The sequence below is a fragment of the Neovison vison genome, chromosome 12 (assembly GCF_020171115.1).
Source record: "Neovison vison isolate M4711 chromosome 12, ASM_NN_V1, whole genome shotgun sequence".
In the NCBI taxonomy this organism is placed as follows: Eukaryota; Metazoa; Chordata; class Mammalia; order Carnivora; family Mustelidae; genus Neogale; species Neogale vison.
The window spans coordinates 39,069,026-39,084,787 of NC_058102.1; the positions used below are offsets into that span (position 1 = coordinate 39,069,026).

A 15,762-nucleotide genomic window follows, 5' to 3' on the forward strand; every position below is an offset into this window, starting at 1 on the left:
TCTTTATTCAAGTGGCACCATCTGATCCTACTGTGTCTGTTAATATAAGTACTGGTGCTGATTATGCTCTAATTAACTGTAGTTTCCAATTGGAGATCTACAAAGGGAAGAGAACGGATATGATATACCATATGCCCAAGATTTTCCTGTGGGTGTTTGGAGGTTGTGCATATTGATGTCCTAGTTGCTGACATGAAGCAATAAAGAAGTCCTGTGAGCTCCTTTGCTCTTTCTGGAGCATTTCACGTATGTGTTTATGAATGTGTTTTAAGTAAGAAGTGTGCAGGCAAGTTAAAGTCTAAAAAGTAATGAAAATCTTCAGGAAAATCAAGATTTAAAAAACGCTTGAGATTGATCCAAATGTTTGAGAGTATAAGTATAGGTTTGCTTTTATATAAGTATAAAAGTCTTTGATTTTGTAGTCACGACTTTTAGTAATTTGCTTTCTCTATTGTTTTTATTATAACAGTATTCTGTTTTGTAATCAGCATTAGAAGACAAATATTGATACTGTTAGATTTTAAGTTAAAAAGCCAGGTAATTTTAGTTTGACAATTCATACTTCCTCTCCTTGGTATAGAAATTCCCTCAGGTGCTGGGATTTTTCTGAAGAAATTAGTAAATACCTCTTACATTCTAATCTCTGTTTGCATGCCTCCCTCTCTCCCAAACAGCGTCCCCTGATGGCCACTTGCTCATTGACATGGACAGTACTGATAATTGGTTCATTCTTTGGTAGTGGCCTCCAGATAAGGACCAGAGAGAGCAGCTTATTAATGAAAATGCTTTTCCAAAAAGATTGCATCATTTTCCAGTTTAAACATGTTATGTTTTGGTAGTGATTCATGGACAATATATAGTGTGTGAAAAAATTACTTTATCTTATACCTGTTCTATAATTGTCTGATTCCTTTGCCATACAGTTCATCATAATTATGCTCTAGGAGAAAGACTGCATATAAATAATTTTGCCTTATCTTCTTTTGTTTCTGTCTTACTATAGTAGCATTTTCTTGTGTCATCCTAAATTTTAATATCTTATCCCCTCATTTCATCATTTCAGTATCTTTATATGATCTTAGAATTATGCCTCGTAGTTCCTTAGAATTTTATAGTTTTCAACTTGTTTTCACATATATTATCTAATGCTGTCCTTTTAACAGCCCTACAGAATTGTTATCTGAGTTACACAGATTTGAGAACATGATCAGAGAGGACAAGTGATTTTCTTAAAGCCCTAATAATTAAGTGTAATTAATTAAGAATAATTTCTTCTGGGGGGACTGGGGGGCTCATTTGGTTAAGTAGCCAGCTCTTAGTCCTGTCTCAGGTCATGATCTCATTGGTTGTGAGATTGAGCCCTGCATTGGGCTCTGTGCTTAGCTGGGAGTCTGCTTGAGAGTCTCTCCCTCTGCCCTTCCTCCCACTTGTGCACATGTGCTTTCCCTTGCTCTTTCTGAAATAAATAAATCTCTTTTTAAAAAAGAATAATTTATTCTGCTAAGTTCCTCTGTAGCTTTTTCATAGTTTTTGATTTCTTGTGTTTTATTTTTCCAGATACTAAAATTTTATAAAAATATGATTTTAAAATTTTTATCAGAATTGAATTTTTCTTTTAAAATACCAGGATTTTAAAGACATAGTTTAATGGCAAGAGGCAAATGATGTATATAGCATTTTAAAGGCCTTTATGCCATAAGTATACCAAAATGCAAGCATTTTTGTTGTTGTTGGGAGGGAGACTGTATTCTAGAGTAATGGAAGATATTTTTACAATACTTTGTATTTTTAAAATTTTAATTTTATAATTTTGCCTGTGCGAGTTAATCTCTGTTACTATTGGCTGCATTTTACAAAAATATGTCATACTATTCGATCAAAATCAGTTTTTATTGTATAAGCCTGTTTAAATGAATTTATCTTGTCATTTGATACCTTCAGTACTTATAGATTTAAATTTTTAATAAAGTTATTTTTAAAGTGGTATCAAAAGGTACTTACAGAACTTATGGGATTTAGATGAATTCTTTATTAATAGAAAGTATAATTTTGGTAAATGTATAATACAGAAAATGCAACAAATCATGTAGAAATTTGAAAGTCTACATAAAAGTGGGAGAAGTGTTCTTAAAATAAGAGATTTTGGTCTTATTTCTTTAACATTGTAAGACATTTGCTGTCATTTTAACTCATTATAAATTATGTGATACAGACTTTAAATCCCAAGATTTTTATTTTGTTTGCTTAATTTATTAAAATAATTGTCTTACTATAATACAACCAAATATTGTTCCTTTTTAAAAACTAAGATGTTTTTCTAATTGGAATTTTCTTTTAATACAACAGTTATCGGTAGACAACTTTTTAGTTTGGTAACTATTATTAAAAGATTTAAGTGAATTAAAAAAAACTCCTGGGGCACCTGAGTGGCTCTGTCGTTAAGCGTCTGCCTACGGCTCAGGTCATGATTCCAGGATCTCGGGATCGAACCCCACCAGGCTTCAGGCTCTCTGCTTGGTGGGAAGCCTGCTTCTCCCTCTCCCATTCCCCCTGCTTGTGTTACATCTCTTGCTGTCTCTCACTCTCTCTCTCTGTCAAATAAAATCTTTAAAAAGCAAAAAACCAAAACTGCTTCTCCTTAATGGGCACATGGGTTTTCCCCCCCTGCCTTTATCTGAGCTTATTCTTATTTTCTGTAAAGACAGTGGAGCAGTGGAGACCTAGCTTCTATTCTCACTTTCTCTTCATTGCCTGCATGACCTTAAGCAAATGCCATACATTCAGCCTAGGTTTCCTCTTGTGTGCAGTGGAAACCATAATGCTTGTCCTGACTACTTCACTGGTTGTTCTTGAAACTGAAGAGAGATCACACCTGTAAAAGCAATTCGGTTAGAATAAGTTAGGAAAGAATGAAGAGTCTGTGAAGTTAGACTTAAACAGTAGCTCTAGTGTGATTCTGGTAATTAACAGATGTATTGTAATCTGATTTTTTAAGCAGTAATTTTTTTTAAAGATTGTTTTCTTTATTGGTAAAAGTTCTTATTTTCTTATTTCTTAGCATTGTACTCTCTTTGGTTATTTCTTGGTTACATTGAGTGATTCTGGTTATATGCCCTACTGTGTTAGCATCCCATTAATGAAGCATAGTAGCCTTACAGTAATTAAGAACCAGGTGATGTTTATAAGACTTTGTAATTGGCTGCCTTCATGACTGTCCTATATATTGTTTAATGAGCATGGTTAAGTTGAGGGGTGTGCTTTTCTGAAATTCGAAACTTGACTCTCTTTATAGCCTGCATTTTACTCTAGTTTTTATTCTCTATCAGCTGCTGTTTGCAAAGTAGACTCATTTTTCAAGGGAGAAAGTGAAAAGAAAGGTTAGTAAGGTGATCCATTTCTTACTCTTGTAAAGGAAGATTCCTTGGTTACTAAAATAACCCCATTTACATTTAACTGCTAAAATTTAATTACAATTTAAAAAATTTTTAAGGTGCAGTATTTCATTCATGAGAAGGGTTGATAAATGCTTAAAATAATACTTAAAGCCAGTTTATTATTTTTGCTTAACAAGATCTTGAAAACAATTTGCATAACATAGTATCTGTAACATTATAGAAATAATTATACAGACTATGATATAGCAAAATGGATTACCATGTATTTATAATCTAAAGGGCACCTTCAAAATTTGAGCCAGTTACTTTGTTTCAGAGCTACATATTCTTAAGGAATTTAATTCTTAGTGTTTAATACTCAAGGCTGAAATGTGGGAAAAGGTTTATTAAAGCTAAAACATTTTCTCCTGGACTGAGTGGGAAAGGATAGGTTGGTTCTTAAATTCCTGCTGGGAAGATTTTCCAACAAGAAAATGCGGATACATCAGTGTTTTTGAATACATAAATTTTAAATACATACATTTGCCTATCTTGATAAAGTAGCATTTCATGTACTTTTAGGATACATCTCACAGATCATATTTTTAATTTTATAAATAGTGGAAAAACCAGCTCAGATATTGGGTAGCTTATATTTCATTTTATAGCACTGGAAAATGTAACTCCTATCTAAGTAGAATGCAGCATCCTAATGATGGTGTAGAATTGAGGGTTTTAGATTTGTTTTTTAATGGAAGAGCTTATATCATTTTAGAAGGCATTATATCTACTCATCTAGCTTTTTTGTAGCTGTGAGACTCCTTTTGTGAAAGAAATTTGAATTGCCTTTAAGATTGATACATTTTCTAGTTGGAAAAAAGTAGAGTTTTTTTCTGAGAATGGGTTGTATACCAGCCAAAGTATTAAGTAGAATGTATTCTAATAGTGAACTTTTTTGACATTCTGGAATCCTGTACCAATAGGGTTATTGCAGGCAACAAAAGAAAACCTTACTATGTTTGGTCAGCAGCTCTTTGAAATTTTCTTTTCCACAGTGAATAAAAATAGATTGACAGATGTTCATCTAGACTAATTTTTGAAACTAAGGCATACCTGTGGCTGGCTGAACTTTAAGCAGTTTGGAAATATGTATTTTTACTTTGTTACTCTGTTAAGACTTCCATGATTTTTAGGGAGGTATCAAAAAGAAAAACGGCCTCCTCTGAAACAAATAATACATTATATGTTAATTTTTAAAAAAAAGGCCTCAAAAGGTTAAACACAGAGTTAACACATGACCTGGTAATTTTACCTAGAGCTGTATCCCTAAGAAAATGAAAACAAATGTTCACTCACAAACTTATATAGATGTTCATAGCAGTATTATTTATTATATATAGCCAAAAATCAGAAAGCAAAAGCAAATGTCCATCAACTGATGAATAGATTAACACATGTGGTATGTCAGGCAATGGAATATTATTCAACAATAAAAATGATTTAAGTTAGTGCTTCCATGTGGCAACCTGAATGAAGCTTGAAAACATTATACAAAGTGAAAGAAGCCAGTCATGAAGGACCACATATTTTATGATTCCATTTATATGAAATGTTCAGAACAGGCAAATCCAGATCTATAGTAACAGAACGTAGATTAGTGGTTGCCTTGGGCTGGAAGGTTGGGAAGGGAAATGAGAAAAGTGGGGAGGTCATTTCTTTTTGGGGTGATGAAAATGTCCTATATTGATCATGGTGAAGGTTGTAATTCTCTATGAATATACTAAAAACAATTGAATTGTACACTTTAAATGGCTTTTTGTATGGTGAGTTTTATGTCAATAAGGTTGTTATCAAAGAAAGTAAGGAGAGGTGTATCCTCGGCTTCTCTCACATGAGTTTCTGATCTATCTCCTTTAAATCATACTGTTGTTATTACTACATGCGTAACAAACTACATACATAACAAAATGTTATCTAACTTCTTTCTGTATAATTATACAGAATCACCAAAGGTGTTTTATAGTTTATTGACTTTTTACCATCACCAACGCCCTTTGTTTCCTACCCAGGGTCAGACAGCATTTGATGTAGCAGATGAAGATATTTTAGGATATTTAGAAGAGTTGCAAAAGAAACAAAATCTGGTATGTTTGATGACTGTCTAAAATTGTCTATATTAGTGAATTTTCCATGGCTTTAACTTTCAGACAGTTGAAAAAATATTTTTGTGATGTTTTATACTTTTTGGTTTTAAGTTATTCCTGACAGTCAAACCAAGTGAAAGTGAAAGAGAGTAAAGAATAGGGGTAGTGTTCAACCTTTTGTATTAGTAATCCCCATTTCTCTTAGGTCCTCTTCACAAAATGAATACTTCTATAATGTACCTACTCAAGAATGACATGTTTTTGTAATTTCATAATAAGGTTTGCTTAGAAGGTGGAAACTATAAAAATCTCAGATTTCTAAAATAGCAGGACCTAGATAAGGAAAACGTTATGTAGGTAAGAAAGATTTTTAAGTATGAAATATCATCAGACATCCTGAGTGGCTAGTGGATCCTGATTTTTCAGTGATCTAAAGTTGGAGGGATGTTAAAAAATCCAACTTTGTCTTTCACCCAACTTGAAACTATTTAGTCCTCTTTATTCTTTATCCAAGCCTGCCCCCCCCCACTTTTTTTCAGATAGAACTTAAATCTTTCCTTTGTTTTGGTTTTGTTTCATGTTTGGAAAACTACTGTTATTACTTCAAATTCGGTATTTACATATTAGTACTATTTTAATAGCCTTATTTTCCTTTGTGTAACTTTTATAAAGCTGCATACTGAAAAACGGGAGAAGAAATCTCCACTAATTGAATCAACAGCCAATATGGACAATAATCAGTCACAGAAGACCTTTAAAAAGTAAGTAAAATATTAAAGTAAAATATTGTTTTGTTACTGTTATGAATGAATTGGCATGAGGGCCATAGACATATTTATCAGATTTGGTGGATCTGAGAAAAATTGAAGTTTTTTGGTCTTTTGTGTTTTTAATCATTTGAAAACTATTTTCTTTTCACAGCAAAGAGACACTGATTATTGAGCCAGAGAAAAATGCATCCCGTATTGAATCTCTGGAACAAGAAAAAGTTGATGATGAAGAAGAAGGAAAGAAAGATGAATCTAGCTGCTCTAGTGAAGAAGATGAAGAAGATGACTCAGAATCAGAAGCCGAAACAGGTAAAATTTGAAGCATGATGGGATTTTCAGTGAATTGTGATGCAGTGTTAAGTAAGATAAGATTAGGCTTTAATTTTGAAACTTTACTGATTTCCTGATTGTCCAGATACTTCACAAGCCAGTAAATTATCTTTCAGAGAGTATTGGAAACTTGAGTATAGTTGTGAATTTATTGTTCTCTAATGACTTGGAGGTTCTTACCTCTGCATTTTACTGAATTGTACTTTTAGGTTTGAAGAAGGAGAACATTCCCTTAGGATGGTACATGTGGGGTATAATTGGGTTCCCAGCAATTCAAGAATGATTCTGATACTTTTTGAGGCCTGACAATCTGGCAAGTTGATCCTAGTATCATCTCAAATATTCTCAAAGCAAGAGTAAAGTTTTAGAAAGTTGAGGTGAATCAAGATACTTTCCTGTGGGGTATGGAGAAATTTGCTTTGTTTCAAGAAATTTTGAAGATAGGGGAAAGTATAATACACCTTCATATTCCAACTACCAAGAATGAACAGCTGCTGACATTTAGCTGTATTTTCTTCAAACGTTTATTTATTTTTATTTTTTTACTAACATATAATGTATTTGTTTTAGGGGTACAGGTCTATGATTCATCACTCTTACACAATTCACAGCACTCATCATAGCACATACTCTAATTTTTCTTTTAATAACATTTAAAAATTACAGTTGCCTTCTTGACCATGAGCCCTAGTCTCCTTCCCTTTCCTTCCTTCCCAAGGTCAGTCACTGTCCTGAGTTTTTTCTTATATTTTCCAGTCCATTTTAATGCTATCTTACACATTCAGAAGCAATATATAGTAATTACAGGACAGTTTTGTATTTTCCTAGGAGTTGTTATTCAACTTGCTTTTTTTTTTTTTTTTTTTTTTTTTTGCACTTTAAAGTTGTAATTTTTAGATTTGTTTACATCTACCTATATCTTTACCTATATAACTTACCCCTCTAGCTGTTGTATAATATTCATTAAATAAATGTTTCCCTTCTGATAAAAATTTATCTTACTCCCATTTTTCCATTGTTGGCAAATAATGCCATAGTGATCATTGGTGCAGTTGTCTCCTCATGTGTGTAAGTAAGAGATACTCTACTAGGTATACTAAAAATTTGAGTTACTGAGTCACATTTTCACTTTTCATGGATGTTGCCAAATTTCTTTACAAAGTCACTATCACAGTTTACATTCTTGTCCTTTTTATTCCCAAAGATATGGTTTCTGTATCGTTTCAATGAATTATAATTTTCTATTAGAAAATTTATATTTATTGGTTATTTCTCCAATGTAAAATTCCAGTGTTACCATCTTTAAGTTGTATAAACTGATGTTTTAACATGTAAATTTATCAGAAAAAAATAGCCCATTTCCATTAAGATTTTTGATCAAAAAAAAAATTATCAGGACCAATATGGTGGCCATCAGTTAATACAAATGAAGCCCTAGAATTTCTTGGTCTCCCTAACAACAGTTATGGATCATTTTATTTTTACTCACTCAGCAAAATATTTCCCCTAAGAAAATTCAGGAAGCTAAAGTTTGCTAAATAAACACACATGGAAGAAGATAATGATTATCTGTTTCCCATTAAAAGTGAAATGTTAAACAGATAAGGCTAGCTTTGTTGCCAGGTACTGTGTCTTAAATTTCTTCGTTTTTTTGAAGCTTACTAACCCTACAAGTAAATTATTTTTTGGTAAAAAAGAATTTCTGAGATATGTAAATGACCATCTTCTAGTCGCCAGGGATATAATTTCTAGTTTATTGCTGTCATACTGCTGGTCAGATGAGTCAGCACATCTTTCGTCTTGGTGAGAGTATGGATAAAATTGGAAACTAGAGCAACCAGGTAGTCACTGAATATTATAGTTCGTTTTTATGACTTGCTAATTAAATATTTCTTATGATAAAAGTCTGTTATATGAGAATGAGCATGCATAGTGTTTAAGAACACAGACTGATTCATGAGTGTAATTGTATTTGTGGTTAATTTATTTAATCTCATATTTCTCTAATCTCAGATTTCTCAGAAATTTCCTGCTTTAAATGGATACTATGTGTAGCATTGCTTTGTAGTAAGTGCTAACGTAGAGTTGAATTTTATAAAATTAATATGCATGTAAAATATGTAAAATACACCACTACAAATCAGAGTATACTACATGTGCACAAGAAAGCTGAACTAGCACCTAGATCTTTTAACTAATGTGTCAGGTCTTTTACTACTTACATAGAATTCAAGAATCCAAGCATCTCACAGAAATTTCTGAGATTTTGTTATCGAATATTTTCTTAATTGGTCCCTTCTATAGAATTCACTGTTCCAAGTCGGGCATTGGGGAACTATTTGAAATAAACAAGCCTACAGATTAAGCCAGTCTTGCCATTAACAAACTAGTCTCCTAACCTCTTTGGGTTGAAATTTCCTTAACTTGTAAAAATAAGAATTGGACTAAACAATCTAAATAGTTCTTTAAACTATTCTGGGTATTTCTTTAAACATACTGTTCTTTTTTTCTTTCTTTCTTTCTTTTCTTTTTTTTTTTTTTTTTTTCTTGATAAACTGTACTGCTTTGTAACTACAAGTAGAACTAATTGCCATCAAATTGCGTCGTATTCCTCCTCTGGAGTTTAGCCATACCAATCACTCTCTGCTGTTTCTTACTAAGCTAACTAAATGTTTCTCTAAAGCATTGTACTATGATAATTTTGTTCTTCCTGTTGCTAGTGGTTGCTTGTGCCAGGAAAATTTGACTCTATCTCAAGAATTAATCCATGTAGATGTGTCTAGTTCCCTCTATCTCTCTCTTCTAATATCACCCAAGGTTTTATCGTACTTGATTTGGCAAACTTGAGAAAGCAGTTGTTTCCCTGTAGAGCTACAGCTTGGTTTGACAATATCTAAATTATTTCTTTACCTAGTTTTTGGAAGGTTATTTCTTTGGGAAGTTAGTTGATGTAAAATAATGATTTTGCTGAATTTTCTTTCTTTATATATCAAACTGGTTTCTTATAAATGAGCTAAAAGTAAGAACTCAACCAAAAGTTTAATTTCCTCCGGAGTGATTTATAAATTTGAGAGGTAGTTGAAGGAATGAGAAGGGAAGTGTATTTTTGTTTTGGGGTTTTTTTTAACTCTAGGACTTGAACTTTTCATTCTTCATTGAAATCAAATTAGTAGAAGGGCTTTAACAATATTAATAATGCTAAGCTGGATGGTGGATACTTGACGTTTGTTTCATTATTATTCATAAAACAAGACTGACTGATTATACATTCATGCATATATATTCTTTGATGTGTGGATTTCACTAATTTAAAATAAATATTTAAACCAAGAGTAAAAGGAGAATATAAAAGGGGAAAAAAAATCTGTTGAATTTTATCTTTTTGTTATTTATTTTTCCTACTACACTGTAAGCTCTATGCAGTTAAAAGATGTTTTGTTTTTTCATCAACTGGTATATTATACCCCAGTACCTACCCAGGACAGTGACTCAGTACCTAGTACTTGAAATATGGAGGCATTTAATAAACATTTATTGACTTATCTCCATTTAGGTAGACTGTTTTCCAAGATGATGGTCTAATAGATTATTCATGATTTGTACTTAACTGTACTGAATAGGCTTAGCTTCTATTGAATTAAAAGAGGTATTGTGTAACAATGAGAATAAAGCTCATTAGACTGTAGTTAGCTCATTCAGTTTATTTAAAAAGTTAAGATCATAGTGATTTTTAAGTGATTAGTGATTAGGCACTTTGGCCTTGTCCTTTGGTATAGTTTGGGATCCTATGCTTTTCATCCTATTAACATCTTGTGGATATTTTCTTAGTCATAAATACAAAGAATGAGTCAATACAAATTCAGAACTATTTGGTATTTATATGTGTATACATGTATACAACTACATACTTACCCTAAAGATAATTATATTTTAATATTTTCTACTTATAAAGTATAATTTCATAATGATAAGGTGGAAAGTTATTTTGAAAAACTGACTTAAGGGAAGGAGGGAGTATAATGAATATGAGTATCATGAAAGAATATCTCATAGAATTTTAAAGTACTATACTTCTTCTCCAAAGTATAGAAGAATACCTATCCTCCCTCATTTTGAAACCAAAGGACTACTTTAAAACTGGGTAAATGGGGCGCCTGGGTGGCTCAGTGGGTTAAACCGCTGCCTTCGGCTCAGGTCATGATCTCAGGGTCCTGGGATCGAGTTCCGCATCGGGCTCTCTGTTCAGCAGGGAGCCTGCTTCCTCCTCTCTCTCTGCCTGCCTCTCCGTCTACTTGTGATCTCTCTCTCTGTCAAATAAATAAATAAAATCTTTTAAAAAAAAAATTTAAAACTGGATAAATGATCTTTGACCATTTGAGAAGTAAGCCTTTCTGGCCCATTTATAAATTACAGCTAATTTATAGATTTAAATTTATAGGTAACTGTTTGTTTTTGCTAAAAACCAGTCTGATTTGTATGATCAAATATAGGGGCACCTGGGTCACGCATTTTGGTTAGGCAGCTGACTCTTGGTTTCAGCTCAGGGGTTCATACCAGGATCTTGAGATCAAGCCCCATGTCAGAGTACTCTCAGCACAGAGTCTGAGTCTCTCTCCTTACCTCTCCCACTCATGTGTGCATGTGCGCACACTCTCTCTCGAATAAGTAAATCTTAAAAATTTGTATATATTTCAAATACAGTCAATGTTTTTGGCATCTATATTTTCAAAAACGTTTCTCTTAGTGCTTCATTGTTAGTTGGAAATTGTTTTAATACATTGTGAAAAGAGATTATCAACTGATATTCTTGTTTATGTTTAGATTTTTTAGGGGTGAGAAAGTATGATCTTTGTTTCACAGGAATATAAACTGACCATTGACAAAAAGCACTTTTTAGATTTCCTGGAATAAAGAGGAGCTATGAGTTTTAAATAAGCAATGTAAATTGTGGATCTATTAGAAAAAATTGTGTAGCTCTTAAAGTCTTTTTGGTTTCACTGTATTCAAGCATTCAACTTTTAAATATCAATTGTTTTATATTTCTGTAGCATTAAAAGTATGGAAATCAGATTCTGTTTTTTGTTTTTTATTCTTAGATGCTTTGTTATGTCATCATGTTCTATTATTTCAGCACACATACTGAGACATTTCTGGAAACTTCTTGAAAAATTCTCTTGTTAAAAAAGAAAAAAAAATGGAAAAGACTTGAACAACAAAACCTTTTTAAAAAATGAATATAAAATACTGTTTTTCTAGACATTGAAACAATCCATACTGAATCTTGACTCTTACATTTTTCATGTTTTTGTAATAGATAAGACAAAGCCCATGGCTTCTGTAACTAATGCCAGTACTTCTAGTACACAAGCAGCTCCTGTAGCTGTTACAACACCTGTGTCATCTGGTCAGGCAACACCTACATCACCTATGAAAAAGGTAAGCCAAAATTGTGTTTGCTAAAAATACTTACATTCTGTTTAAGTACTAAAGCATTAAGACAGTTCTTAAATTTTTATAGTTTATTCCAAAAAATATTTAAGGTTTAGAATAAGAATATATTTTTCTTTTTTAAATTTGACCGAGATTTCCTTTGAACCATATTCGTTTTTAAAAAATACTTTTTAAAGTACTAGTTTGCATATGAAAGCTAATGGTAATGGTCATGGTAGTTTTTAATTTCTATTGAACTTCTGAGAAACATGGGTTTTGTATCCTTTATCCCTGGTAAGTAAAGGCGCATTTTGAAAATTTCACAGTTAAGCACAAAAAGTACTATCACAGGTCAGAGAGCTAGAACCTATAGATTGTCTAACTCTATACAAAGCATGATTGTCTAACTTTATACAGGACTCTATACAAACATTTTTGAAAATACCACCATGCAAGGGTGATATGCCAGTAAGAGCATGATCTCTGATTTTGGACAAACCAGAGATCACTCCCGACCCCACCTCTTATTAATTGTAAGGACATCGAGCAAGTTGCTGTCTTCCTTATCTGTCAGGGAAAAGGCAAAACAAAAAAAATAACCTAAAAGAGAAAGTAAATTAGCATTATAAACCTTGGTTGAGAGAGAGAGAGCTAGCTAGTGACTAAGTGCTCTCAAAATACCAATTTCTTTTTGTTTTCCCCTTATTTTGTTCCCCATTTGTTCTCTGTCCTTTTGCTTTCTTTTCTCCACCAAACAGTGCTTCCCAAGTAGTGTGTTGATCTTTTTAAAGATACTTCTTTTCCCTACTACTCTAGAACCTGTACTTCTTTTAACCCAAATTAAACATTACATGTTTTTTGTTTTGTTTTGTTTTGTATACCACTGGTCTTTTTTATTAAAGGCTTCTCCCCACCACCCTTACTTATCTTTAATGAACATACTCATTTCCCTCTCTGTAAACACACACATGTACTTTTTTTGTGGAAACATTTAAGAATTGGGTGCTATCAGTATAACACTTTACCCCAAATACTTGAGTATATATCTCCTAAATACGAAAGCATTATCCTTCATTCCCATAATAAAATGATTCTATTTAGGATATTTAAATTTGTTGTAATACTTTTATCTATGCTCATTACATACAAACCATAGTCAAGGTTTTTTCAGTTGTCCTACTAATGTTTTTCTGTTTGTTTTTTTTCAAATCAAGGGTCCACTGAGGGATTGCACATTGTGCTTAACTGTCATTTCTCTGCCTTTGGACTTCTTATTTTGTTGCTTATCTGACATTATTTGGTTTGCATGGGTTTGAGGACTGATTTTAAATCCCTGCAGTGTTTCTGTGATGTTGTCAGTATTGTTCATCTTTGGATTTGGCTCCAAAGTGGTCAAAATATGAATCTTTCAGAATAATAAACTAGAGAAGTTTTTCACAATCCGTACTGCTAGTAGTAATCTTCCTCTAAATCTCTTGCTAAGGAAAGTGATAATATGGGTTCTTAGTGGTAGAAATGTATGGATTTCACTGGTTACAGTTTGAATATCAGGGAAATGTATGAATGATTTATCTTGCTTTCTGTATTCCAGAATTGAGGGCTTCCTAAATTCAGCTAGAACCTATGTTCATATGATAGTAATTTTTATTATATATGCTTAAAAATGAAAGTCTCCAGGGTGTAATCTGTTTGCAGAATGTTAACGATGATTATCATGCTATAACTGGAGTCATCATAGGCTGTTTTAAACTTTAATTCTAGAGTCCTTGTATACTTCTTCAATGAGTACCAAACTTTAGCTCTTTTGATTTACTATCTGTTAAAATTAATGGGATTATCAGAAGTTCCCCAAAAGCTCCATCCCCCTGAAATATCTGGCCACAAATAACTGGCTGTCATTCTTTTGAGTATTTAGCTAAGCAGTCTCTTTACTATTGTCAAGTAATTGCAGTTACTTTGATCCTTTTGATCAATTACATTTTTCTCAAACATAGACCCAATTTAATAACTTAATTGCTCTTAATAACTCTTAATAATTGTTAATGTAATAATAACTTACTGTTACAGTAATCATAACATAATAACTGTTAGTTAGGCCAATAACCTCTTTGCTATAAAAATCCTTACTCAGAGCTACTTCTGATTCTGTTATTAAATTGATCCAATAACAACTATCTTCCTCTGTGCTTTGCATGTTTAGAAACTCCATTTTATTCTCAATTTCAGGTATCATAACTTACTTTGAAGATTATATTTTTTTGTCTTTGTTCTTAAGGTTTTGTAACCAAATTTTATTTTAATAAAGTTGTGGCATACAGATAATTTGAAGTATTATTTTAATGGATAGAGTAATTTACTTAATTTTGTATGACTTTTAAAGCCTGTTCAGTGATACTTTTTATGTTAATACAGCATTTTAATGTCTTCTAAGTTAGTTTCAATTAGGAATAATGGGAATTTTCCTTTAACTTAGGGACTTCACAGATGAATTTCCTTAGCTGAATCTTTAAATGCATGTTAAAAGATTTCGTAGTTGAGAGTTCTGTTTTTAGGTTCCACTCGCTACTCTGGTTTTGATATTTAGACAAAGGTATCTTAAATTCTCTTGCTTCTACCACCAGTGCATAAACTAATAGAAATACACACATGGGGGCATCTGCGTGGCTCAGTCAGCTAAACTGATTTTAGCTCAGATCATGATCTCAGGGTCCTGGAATCGAGTCCCATGTTGGGCTCCTTGCCAAGTAGGTAGCCTGCTTCTCCTTCTTCTGCCTGCCACTCACCCTGCTTATGCTCTCTCTGTCAAATAAATAAACAAAATATTTTTTAAAAATTAAAAAGAAAAAAATAAACACACATGCACACACAGCAAGAAATAGATCACAAAACAGGTAGCTCTAAAACAGTATTAAATACCATTTATATCTTAATAATTCAGGGTAACTACAGAAAAACGTAGATATCTTCCCTTTAAATGATACTGCATTAAGTTCTTAACTCTTCAGCTAAAATTAAAGAGAGACCAGGCCTGTGATTTGTGGAGATGTTTCCTATAAAACTATCAGTTTGGTTTTATGATTTAAAATTTTAGGGGTGCCTGGGTGGCTCGGTCGTTGAAGTGTCTGCCTTCAGCTCAGGTCATGATCTCAGTCCTGGGATAGAGCCCTGTATCCAGCTTTCTTTCTCCCCCTCCTTGTGTTCCCTCTCTTGCTGTCTCTCTCTTTGTCAGATAAATAAAATCTATAAAAATAAATAAATAAGATAAAATAAAATAAAAATTTAACAGTAGGGGTACCTGGCTGGATCAGTCAGGAGAGCATGCAACTCTTGATCTCAGGGTCATGAGTTTAAGCCCTGCAATTGGTATAAAGATTATTAAAAAATAATAATAAGTAAACTTTAAAGTTTTAACAGTGAATTTATATACCTTTCTTCAATCAAAATAAATATTGTTGGAATCTCCGAAAAAGATTACCTATTTTGCTGTATGCACATAAATTCTGGTAAGTGTAAGCTGTATTAGATGGTGAAAATTCATCATTTTCTTAGAATTAAGTGTTTTGGTTAAATGGATCCAATTATTAAATGTAATAATAATTTAATAAACTATGTACTGTGGCCATATGATGTATGCCAATTAAAGTGTACAAATATAGAATGATTGTTTAAAAATGGAAGAGAGAGGTGCCTGGGTGGTGCAGGCAGTTGAGTGTG

The 15,762-nt window shown here is 32.5% G+C and overlaps 1 protein-coding gene across 6 annotated transcripts in view; it reads left to right on the forward strand.

Annotated features, from left to right (window-relative positions):
• PPP1R12A (protein phosphatase 1 regulatory subunit 12A) overlaps window positions 1–15,762 on the forward strand; it is a 149,685-nt gene that overhangs the window by 83,503 nt on the left and 50,420 nt on the right. For all 6 annotated transcript variants that reach the window (XM_044227561.1, XM_044227560.1, XM_044227559.1 and 3 more), the window contains exons 6-9: window positions 5,444–5,518; window positions 6,191–6,279; window positions 6,440–6,597; window positions 11,933–12,054. In XM_044227561.1, coding sequence (XP_044083496.1) covers window positions 5,444–5,518; window positions 6,191–6,279; window positions 6,440–6,597; window positions 11,933–12,054 — 444 coding nt within the window. The remainder of the gene's footprint in view (window positions 1–5,443; window positions 5,519–6,190; window positions 6,280–6,439; window positions 6,598–11,932; window positions 12,055–15,762) is intronic.